The sequence below is a fragment of the Pistacia vera genome, unplaced genomic scaffold (genome assembly GCF_008641045.1).
Source record: "Pistacia vera cultivar Batoury unplaced genomic scaffold, PisVer_v2 Contig40, whole genome shotgun sequence".
Taxonomy (NCBI): domain Eukaryota; kingdom Viridiplantae; phylum Streptophyta; class Magnoliopsida; order Sapindales; family Anacardiaceae; genus Pistacia; species Pistacia vera.
In genome coordinates, this window is record NW_022196224.1 from 308494 (window position 1) to 319571 (window position 11078).

Sequence of the window (11078 nt, forward strand, 5' to 3'; positions counted from 1 at the left end):
TTTTTGAAATATGTGTTTGTTTTATTACTCAAAAAGCTGTATTTAATAAATAGTACTCCTGCCATATTTGACCGTTATGTTGGTGGGGTCTAAATCTGCAATTTTTTCTTCTTTTTTTTTTACTTCTTTCTTCCTTTATTCCTTTCTTCTTCTTCTCTTTGTTATTTAGTCTTTCTCCCTTAACCACCATGACAAGTCTCTCTTCCACCTGCCATATGCCATATTGCCATCTGCCCTTCTCTTCTATTCTTTTTGTCTTTTCTTTATTTTCAGTCCTCTCTTCCAAGCACCAACCACGCGTGCAACTTCTCTTCCACCGCATTCAACTACTGGCGAAGCTCAGTTAGCCAATCTGAACTATTTCGGCGCACAGCTCCTTGCTTCTTTCACATATAGACAACATGACAATTGTACATAATAACATAACGATTGAACTATGACCAAGTTGTAATTGTAATGGATATATGTGTACAAACGATTCTAAGGGTTGATAATTAGTAGCTTTGTCTATGTATTAATGTGATGTTTTAAACAGTTGGATTAGTATTGAAATTAATGATTTTTTTTTTTTTTTTTTTAATATTTAGTGATTACGAAATTACAATCAAATGTTTAATATTATAAAATGTAAATTGATAAGTTTTTTAGGTTATGATATAAAAATTTTTTAACAAAATGTACCAAAATATTATAATAAATCATTTATAAAAATATCAAACAATATTCAACAATTTTTAACACAAAAACAAGGTCAAAATACTCTACCAAACACTCTATTATTCAAATCATATCTCGTAATAATAACCCAACCCAAATCTCTAATACTATTTCAAAATCATATCCAAATAACAAAACAAAGGACCATTAATTTCTTGTATTTTTTTTTTGGTAAGAGATTAAATCGTGCTTAAAAATAATTAAAATTAATGACAATATCGATAAAAATAATATTTTTTCATTTACTCATGTAAAATTTAGAATATGAAATGTATCCGTGTAGAAAAAGTATAATACTTCTAAAAATATAAAAAATTCCCTTGACAAACCTTTGATAAAAACACTTTGAGTCTGTTGATTGGACTCGTTAAAAAAGTTTATTTAAAATTATAAGCATTTTTTAAATACTTTTAAGCTGTTTGATTGTATTTCAATAGTGTTTATAAGGTTTTAAATAAGTTATTTTACAATTTATGGGAGAAGTTTAAATTTTGAGCTTTTCCCATTTAATTTTTAGTAAATTAATAATATAAAGTTCTTTTATATTTTTTTAACTAAACAGTTGCCAAATTTTGCACAAAAGTTTACTCTTATATTTTAATAAGCTCTTCTTCCTTGAGTTGTATTTGAAGAAACTATACCAAACGGATCCTTGATACTTTTCAATTATAACGTACATATATAATATTATTTCGCTAAACATATCAATTCACTAAACAGATCCACCTTAATAGACAATCAACACTTCGGACCAACCTGATTTAAAATAATTTGGTTTAGTTTAGAGAATCAAACCTAACTGTCATCTCTATACACATTTCATTTGACTTAGAAGTACTTTTACAATTGTACTCCTCAACACTTTCCTTCAACATACAACACAATTGGTCTTTTTCCAGTTCTGCAAATTGGAATCTCTCAAAATTCTTCATTTTCACCATTTAGATCAATCATCATCCGAAGGAATTACCAATCTTGTAATCAAAATAAATACAACAGCATGAACTACAAAGGTGCAAATGGTCTCTATATTTCAGAAATAACAAGGTGAGAATACATAGTCCTGTTGAGATGAGAGCCAGCAGTTCTGAAAAATGACTGGAGCTGACATTTTCATTTCAAAAATTTCCATAATCACTACTCACATTTCTTTTAACAATTACATACAGAGAAAATCAGAATAGACAAAAAATTAACAGAAAACAGATGAAAATGCCGGAAACAAATTAGCAGAGAAGCCTCTTTCAAGCAGTGGCGAAGAACTAGACATTGACATTGCTGAGCCAATCCTATACATGTATATTTTACAACATACTCTTGAACATCCAAAATTTAGAAGCTCCGCTTTATGCTCCTTAATGTGAAGAAAATTGGAAATTAATTGGCTTCAGTTCAGCAATTTTTCTCAAAACTTTCAGAGGCTTCTGAAATGAAGAAAACCAGGAATTTTTTTTTTTCCTGTTCACAGTCACCACTCACCCCAAGTACTGTGTGATATTGATTGTTCAGTTATGTAAGGTTAGTGCCCACAAAAAAGTTGTTTAGTCTGAGTCCTTTACAGAACCCGAAGAGCTGTCTCCAGTAGAAGAACCCTCCCCATTTGCGAGATTCACAGGGGTTCCTTGATAGTTCTCCTCAAGGGTGGCATTACGCGCCTTTCCTGGTCTAGTTCTGACATTAACCCCCATTGGGAATGGCACCTACAAATAAAAATGGTTGCTTGAGATGGTCTTTATCAACATAATATGAAGAACCTAATTTAGTGTTCTATTTTTTACACTGCTCAAGTTTCTGCTGACTACATACACTAGATTTTTTGAGTGGGGATCACCTTTTCAAGTCTATGTATAATAATTTTAATACTGTTTTCCAAGTAAATAAATGAATCGTATTCTAGTCAATTTATACCTGATCACCAGCATTGGGGCCATCAGTGTTGAAAAGTATTGGTCGGCATCGTTTGTCCTCATTCATCAAGCTGGAATTCTGGAAATGTGCGACAAGAGCAGCTTTTCCTTGTATGCGAGCATATGCAAGTGATGCCACCTTTTCACTGTTGAACTTCTCCCACTTCTTTCCATTGAATGACTACAAGAATTTCAGTTCTATTTAGCTTTATTCTCTACAAATATTTTCATTATTCCTACATGAGTTTTTTACAAAACAAACCTGATAGAACAGAATGATCTGGCTAGGATCTGTCATGTTGATGAACGCATAACCAACATTGCATTTATTCTGCAAACAAAGCAAGATGAATAATTCTGACTTTTACATATGGCAGGTTCACTTCTTCCTGTACCCCAATCACCCACAAAATTGAAACACATCTTCAAAACATAAAAACACTTGCCTTAAAATCAATTGGTAGGTATACAAAATCATATGTTCCTTTATGGCGTTCATCAATTGCAGCCAAAAGCATCTTCGAAGTATACCTGCATTTGCCAACATCATAATTTGAAATTCATGCTGCTAAAAAGAAAGGACCATATATGCATGATGATTACTTTCATTGGCAGCAATAGAAAGAGATTAGATTTAGGCATTCCTAAGAGTTCCTACAGTCTAGAATAGAAATAAAGGGCTAAAATCAAGAGCACAAAGTTCCCTAAAAATTAGCTCAAACTCGATCTAATTCCCATATCACATGAAACTTTTTTATTGGGCTTCAGGCCAGCCAAATTAACAACCAACCAATCCAGTTGTTGCCACAACTAGAAGAAAATTAGCACGCCTCTCAAAGCAGGAGTACCTTTAGAGTTACACAAATTTGCAACAAGGAAATTAGTGCACTGCCCCTAGAAATAAGCCCAATAAATAAACAGATTGAAGTAATTGTGACAATACATCAATGCTTATGCCACAGATCCAAAACAACCAAGTCTAGTGCTGGTGCTAACACTATAACATGTACAAGCTCATGTGTAAGGATGTACTAGAGCACATTCTTGTGCCGATGGAAGTCCATATGCTGATTTTTCTCCCTATCGCTAGCACTAAGTTCTTCATCCATCAAGTCAGCAAATTCAACAAATTGAACAATAAGCAAAACTTTAGTTTGCAAAATTATATGCCTCTTCTCCTCTTTTGGTTACAAGTATTCAGTCATTTATCCATCAACTTGTTTTCAACAACAGGAGAAAGGGCAACTCTTCAGTGTAGTTATTGACTTCCAGCCTATCCGATATCATTTTTTTTAAAACTATCATGTTTTACTGGAGGTGGAGGTTCCCTAAATTATCTGCCAGCTTACTTATGCCAAGTAAATTTCATACAAAAATAATGTTAAAGCTACTAATCCTAGAGACTAAAGGAATTGCTGCTACAGAAATGAAAAGAGAAGCCACGTACTTGTTAGGAATGTTCTTTATCATGAGTGTCGTTCGGGTGTCTTCCCCTTGCAATATGCGTTCTATATCAAGTTCGTACTGTTTCTTGTTAGCCTGATTTACACTGCCTTCATTTCTACGGCTTCTAGCACGTTCAGTAGGAAGATCAAATGAATTCATCATAGGAACCACTTGTCCTCTGCCACCAAACATCATGGACCTCTGTTGATGGGATTGAAACCCTAAATTTTTTGAGGAAATAGCCATTTCCATAAAATTTCCACCGACATTAGGAAAAATGATATGAGAGGCATATTCCATAGGGTGCAATGAGTTATTAGGAATTCTCATACTCCCAAGGGAACCTGGATGGAAACCAGAAACCTCAGGAGATTCTGCTGCATATGCATGTCGCCTATCCCATAGAGAAGGATCAACAGCTGGCGCTGAACCTACATGGTGGTTACCAATCGGTAAAACTGTGTTCACCATATGTGATGGTGATCTTGGAGGTCCATGCAGTCGTACTGGCGAATAAGCATTACAAATTCCATTGACCATTGATGGTGAATTTGGCCACATCATGCCTGGAGGCTGGGGATGATATGAGTTACTCCAAGTATAATTATGTGCAAGAAGAGAACCGCTCCCACCACCAGCAGACCCAAAAACTGAGTAAAAGAACAAAAATGAAAAAAATCATTTGATACATGCAGTTCCAAAATGACAAATATTACAAAGAGTCAATTCAATATAAAGCTAGTAAAACAAAAGAACATTAGATGACCGCTTAACTTCAGATACTAATACATCAAATATTACACAATGTGTTCAGCAACAAAATAGGGTATCATATGCAGCACCTAATCAGATATACCGCTTGACCCACAGGTAAGACATTTAGGCCAAACGAATTCCAAAAAAGAATAATTACAATAAAGCATCTAAAGCTAATATCAACCATTCAGATATCTTTCCACAATTTCAAATCAATAATGCTAAGACATTTTAGCTGTCACAATTCACAAATTAACCACTATTCTTGATTGTTTTTACATGATTTTGGGTCTCCATAGAATCTTGTATATACCAATAGTTGTACTTAATGGATTCACAAACCAAACCAAGAAACATAAACATAGATAAAAATAGTACCAAGTGATCCCATGGCACTTACCTTTTTCACCAAACCCAATGGAGTGTCCATTTGAGCCAACTCTGCTGAACTGGCGGTTGTCAATTATTTCTGGTGGTTTAATATTGACATTTGCAGAAATGGGACCAGGAGAATTGCACTGAACACCACTTGCTAAAGCATCATGATACTCCGGAAGTGAATGAGGATGAAAACTTGATGTGGTTTGGACACCAAATTTTAAAGGACTCAGTGAGTGACCAGACTCGGCAAGGCCAGATTGAGGGACAACTGGTTCCACTCTCACCAAAGAGGGCAAAGTGTTAGGAACACTTGAAGATATACCTGGATGAACAGATTTGAGAAATGAGACTTTTCTAGCAGAGTGTAAATCTGAACCAATTCCTTTATCTGTGCTCCTAGATGACATTGAGCCATGCAATATAGCCCCTGATAAAAAAAAGATTGTGAGGAACATAAATATATAATTGCTTCTGATTTGAAATTTACAAGGAATGTCCTTTTAATGGCAATGATCATACCAGAAAACTTGGTTAAATTATTAGGAGGGCTACTCTGCTGCAGTAAATGGCCAAACCCATCTTGCTCCAGCTCAGAAGCACACTGCTGTGCCGAACTATATCAAAAGTAAGGAAATTTAGTGACAGATTAAAGAAACAATTAACAAATTAGAAAGCAGTTATCAAACAATTAACGTTGACATACTGAGATAAATAAATGATGGCACATATAAATGTGTGTATGAATCTATATGGCAGATATTCTGCTTCAAACTGATTCTCCAAACTTTTCTGAGTTAAAAGAATTTATATTTTGCCCGTAGACACCGCAGTTTGACAGTCATTTTTAAAGATATACTGGGTTTATGTGAAAATGGATATAAAGACAAGTAAATATGCTTAGGTAATACCACAGATTTGAACCCCCAGGATGACTTGGCTCAACCTTAATTCCCTTCCCAGCAATATCACTCCTGTTCAAACCTTGAAGAGAAGCCTCTGCAGCTCTAATATCATAAAATTCAATAAATTTCTGATGACCCTTTTCAGTGGTTTCACGGATCTGTAGCACAGAGTGAGAATGAGTTAACGCTGCATTCTTATTCAATCAGACGACCAAAAAACTGAAACACAAGCTAACCTCCTTGATTTCTCCATATACACCAAAGATCTGACGAAGTTCATCATTTGAAACAGAAGCATCAAGGTTAAATACCACAAGAGTACCCTGGTTTATATCTTTTTCTAAAGGGTTGTCCTGATAAGAATAAACCAACAATTCATGGTGTCACAGATCAATATTTATACACGTGACATAGAAATATGGATTACCAGTCAAAATTAGGACAAAATGCACACATATCAATGATAATCCAAACAATATGGCTGGCATTCTCATAAAAGCTACCAAGAAAGGTACAATTATACATGAAGCTTACCTTTGGACTTGAATAATGAATGTTGAGTTTCCTACGCCTCATCAGTTTATTCTGCAGAGCTTTCATTGCATTTCGAGCAGCTCTAATATCATAATAGGAAATCATAACAAAACCACGATGCTTGCAGGCCATATAAAGAGTGTGGATATCCCCATATTGCTGCATATTCAAACAAATGACAACAACTGTGTCATCACTCAATTTTGAAAACAAGCATGAAGTACAAATGGTAACACCCAAAAAGACAAAGAGGCACAGACCTCAAAAAGGGTCTTTAACTCGGAATCTTCAACATTGCTATTTATGTTTCTCACAAACAGTGTTCTAGAAGAGTATTCACCATAAAGGTGATCCACGGCTATTCCACCATTACAAACCTCAAGCTCACCAGCAGAAATTTCAGAATTTTCTTCCACTGCAAAAGAACCATCATCCCCCAAATCCATCCCTCCAACACTGTCAAAAAAGTCCACCTCATCCATATCATCTCCACTACTGGGTTGGATAATGTAGTCAATCCCATCAGTCACTCCAGAAAATAAGTCATCATCGTTGGGAAGAAGATTTCCAATAGTTTGGGCCTCAACTTCTTCAAGAGATTCATAGGGTCCCTCTTCCTCATAATGTGAGGCTACAGTGTCAACTGAATAACCATGTGGTGCAATGTTTGAAGACAGTCTCACTGCAACAAGAAAATTCACATGAAACAGGGTTATCTATACTAGAACAGCATGCAATTTCCTGAAAAAAATTTACCCATAAACTGTATCTAGATAATACGAGCTATAACTAAAAATAAGCACATGATATAACAACAGTAAGTAAAATCTATATATCAAGAAACATTAAAAGGGGAAGAAGACTTACTTTTCCTACTAAATAACTCTGATAATGAGCTCGAGAAGAGACTGCTCTCATATTGCGCAGCCATTTTATTTACTTTGTCACCTTCTCCAAAAGAGGATGCCTGCTGTACATTCAAACTAGATCTGGTCCCTGGCTCATGGTCTACAGATCTCAATAATGTCATAGACTGCTTGGCAGCTCTCTCTGCTCCCACTGCATACCGATCTATGCAAAGATTTGCTTTCGGGTCTCGCATCAGGAAAGACTCAGGATGTTCCAGAGAATTCATGGTCCGAAATTCCACAGCAATATGTTTCTCTAGAGGAGATGAAGCAATTGACTTCCTGCTGGCTGTTGGTCACATTATATCAGATTTCACTCCTCAATAGAAGCACAACTCAATATAATGAAAGGGCTACATTTCCACAGCTATGATATCAATTCAAGAACCAGTCGTAGTCATCTATTATTTAAATATCTAAAGTTCGACATTGAAGCACTTTCAATGCACGAACTACAGATCTTCCCTAAATAGAAAAACAAAATTTAAAAGTCGACAAGCAATGCCTAAAATTTATTATGGTCAAATGCAAATTACTAAGAACTTTAATTCTTAACTAGCACTTTTCAAAAAGACAAAGATCATTAATACATACATACACACAGCACTCTGCATCTTTTCTTCCAAACAATTGATTTAACTTAAAAAAAACCTCAGAGAAAAGAGAAAAACATTAATTCTATATATCCAAGTAATATTCCAAGTGATATTTCTTCCAGTATGACAATGATGTGCAAATGACGGGCTAATATGATTAATGATATAGATTAACACATACGATGACATACCATTTGAGATGGAAAACTTTGAATATTACTTTAGAATTTGTAGCACTAGTAAGAGAGACTATTCAATCATTCTTCTTTTCCAAAAATGACATAGAAATAAAATCATTCACCAAATACTACCTTCTCTGACTCCAAACACCAAGTATGAAATTATGTTCACAAAATTGAATGTGCAATTTTCAGTCAAACGTACCACAAACATAACACCGTCCACATAAATTTAGTGTTACAAAATTTTTCGATTCTGTTTAATCATATTCGGCTTCCAAATCATTAACTGAAATTCTAACATAACCTGAAAATAGGTCCCATGTCCTCTTTGACCATGTAACTCAAAACAGTAACAACACCACAAATCCCATACAAGAAATTCCAAATGGCAAACTCGCCATCACTTTTAATAGTCATGTTAAATACAGGCCTTATTTAAATTCTACATGTATAACAAATGTATGTTTTTACTAAGAGGATCAATTTAAATCCACGGTCCCTGCAAGGCTGAAAAAGTACCGGAATTTCCATAATTTTAAATTTAAAAAAAAAAAAAAAAGGAAAAATAAATTAGAATTACTAACCATAATGTCCAGGCAACGTGTTTGACTTCCAAAAACCGACCTGCCTCTGAACAAAACATAACAAACCGAAATTATAAACAGAATTAAAATTACAAATAAAGTAATAAGAAATTAAAATTAAAGACAACTCACCTCTTCTGCTAAACCCTGCAGCTCTTCAGAAGGCATGATCAAATTTGCAAAACGGCACAACAGCGCGCCGTACTGAGCTAAGTTGATAATTATTACAAATGTGTTTGAATTGGTTGAATTAATCTAAGATCTCGCATTTAATAATAACAAATTAAACAAATAAAAAATTAGAGGCAGGACTTTGAATTGAAAAGCGAACAGAGAGAAGGAGAGAAATGATGAGGAATTTAAACAAGAAGGTGGAGGGAGATATTTAATTTAATTTACAATAAAATGGAATAAATTACGGCTTAAGGCAAGGAAATTTGATTGAAGAAACAAGGCATCATCTGTCTGTGCCTTGTACGCACCGTTTTGAATTTGATTAGATTCTTTCCTACATTTCACGTCAACCAAACCAAAACAAAAGAAATAATTCTCCGGCGAGAGTTTCCGTTCTCGCCGGAGGAGGGAAGCTGACAGCAACGGCGGATGAGGAGGTGGAGGAGAACGGCAGTGCTGCCGTTAAAGAGGATTTAACGACGTGAGGTGGTGGTGATTGATTATTGATTGATTGATTGATCTGTGGTCTGAGGAAAGTCTTTGTGTTTTCTCTTTGTTTATCTTATTTGATTTTTTTCCTTTGTTGCGGTGATATCTCTGTTTGTCTTCAAAAGCCACGCTGGCAGGTCTGATGGTCGCGAAATTACGGGGTTACCCTTGCAAGAAAAAGATGTTATTGCTAATTTTGTCAAAACTAAATTTATAGTATTTCTTTATTTTTAGAATATTTTATTTAATTATATCCAATTTTGTACTTGTACTTTATCTAATTTTTTTCATCAAAATAGTTCTATTTTTAATGTTGAGAGATTATAGCCAATTTTGTACATGTAACAGACAAAAAATTACTTTTATTGATTACTTTATAAATTTTGTTGTTGAAAGTAATTGATGAGTAAAAATTAATAATTAAACGAGAAAATATGATAAGTATACTACGACCTTAGAAGTTAAATATTTTTAATTTTTCAGGAAAAAAAATAAAAGATAAATATAATTATTGATGATATAATTAATTTTGGAGTATTATCATTCAAATAAAAATTTTATTTTAAACTCAAATAAAAATAATATAAGTTTCGTTTGAAATAAAAATAATAAAAAAAAAACAAACATTTTTATCATTTAACATATATTTCTTTATATTAAAAGGACATCAAAATACTTTTTTTTTTTTAAAGTATTTGAACAAAAATTTTAAAACATGAACTTTAAATGATATGGTAATTCTCTAGTTAGGATTGTGATATAATTTTGTTAAGATTATGTAGATATATCATTGGATCTAAATTGTAAAATATCATTGTAGTCTTATGAAATGAATGTGACAAGGTGATTAAGGATGGTCTTGACAAAATTTATATTAGTAGAGATAGGTGTTTTACTTGGCGGGTCAGGGATTCCCCAAAATTTTTAGGGATAGGGTCAGGTATGAGGAGAAGAGTATTCACTGGGTGTAGGAGCAGGTCGAGTTCGAAGATGGTTATATCCCTGCGAGTAGTATCACCCAAGCAAGGGCGGGTATGGGATGGAGATTCCCTAACACCCCCAACTCTGGTACAAGTAGGGTATGAGTATTTCCCCAACAGTCGAGTACGGGTACAAGGGACTCATTCCCCGGCCCCGACCCAACTGGCGTCCATCTCTATATATCAGGATGTCTTTATTAAAAAAACTACTCTTAAATGATATCACTCATTCATTTTATAGGTATTTTAATTATGATACATAAATGATTTATTTTTAGACATAGATCCTATTATTGTAAGATCGATTATTATTAGTAGTGAAAGTTATTAAATAATTTTTTCAAACATAATCCAATTAAATTATTGAAATGAATCAAATTTGTTTGACTTTAATATTAAAGAAATAGAGTTGGATGATAATAGATAAAGAAAGGGAATTAGTTTAAGGTAAAGAAGAAAGTACTCGAAGTAGTAAAGGTGGTTAAGGAAAAAAAGGCAAGAGAAGGTGAGGGGTAGTTTGGT

The 11078-nt window shown here is 34.0% G+C and overlaps 1 protein-coding gene across 2 annotated transcripts; it reads right to left on the minus strand.

The window, feature by feature from the left end:
- Positions 1–1723: 1723 nt before the first annotated feature.
- Positions 1724–9649, minus strand: LOC116141633 (protein MEI2-like 4). Of its 2 annotated transcripts, none has more exons than XM_031427116.1 (14): positions 9046–9649; positions 8914–8959; positions 7511–7840; positions 6904–7325; positions 6644–6802; positions 6346–6462; positions 6119–6267; positions 5727–5821; positions 5227–5634; positions 4072–4720; positions 3071–3155; positions 2887–2955; positions 2626–2805; positions 1724–2417 (listed from the first exon to the last, which is right to left on the minus strand). In XM_031427116.1, exons 1-14 carry the CDS (start codon positions 9079–9081, stop codon positions 2259–2261), a joined length of 2904 nt encoding a protein of 967 aa, XP_031282976.1. In that variant the 5' UTR covers positions 9082–9649; the 3' UTR covers positions 1724–2258. The 2 variants fall into 2 exon arrangements, with proteins under 2 accessions (XP_031282976.1, XP_031282975.1); XM_031427115.1 differs by having other exon boundaries at positions 6116–6267.
- Between the last annotated feature and the right edge of the window lie 1429 nt (positions 9650–11078).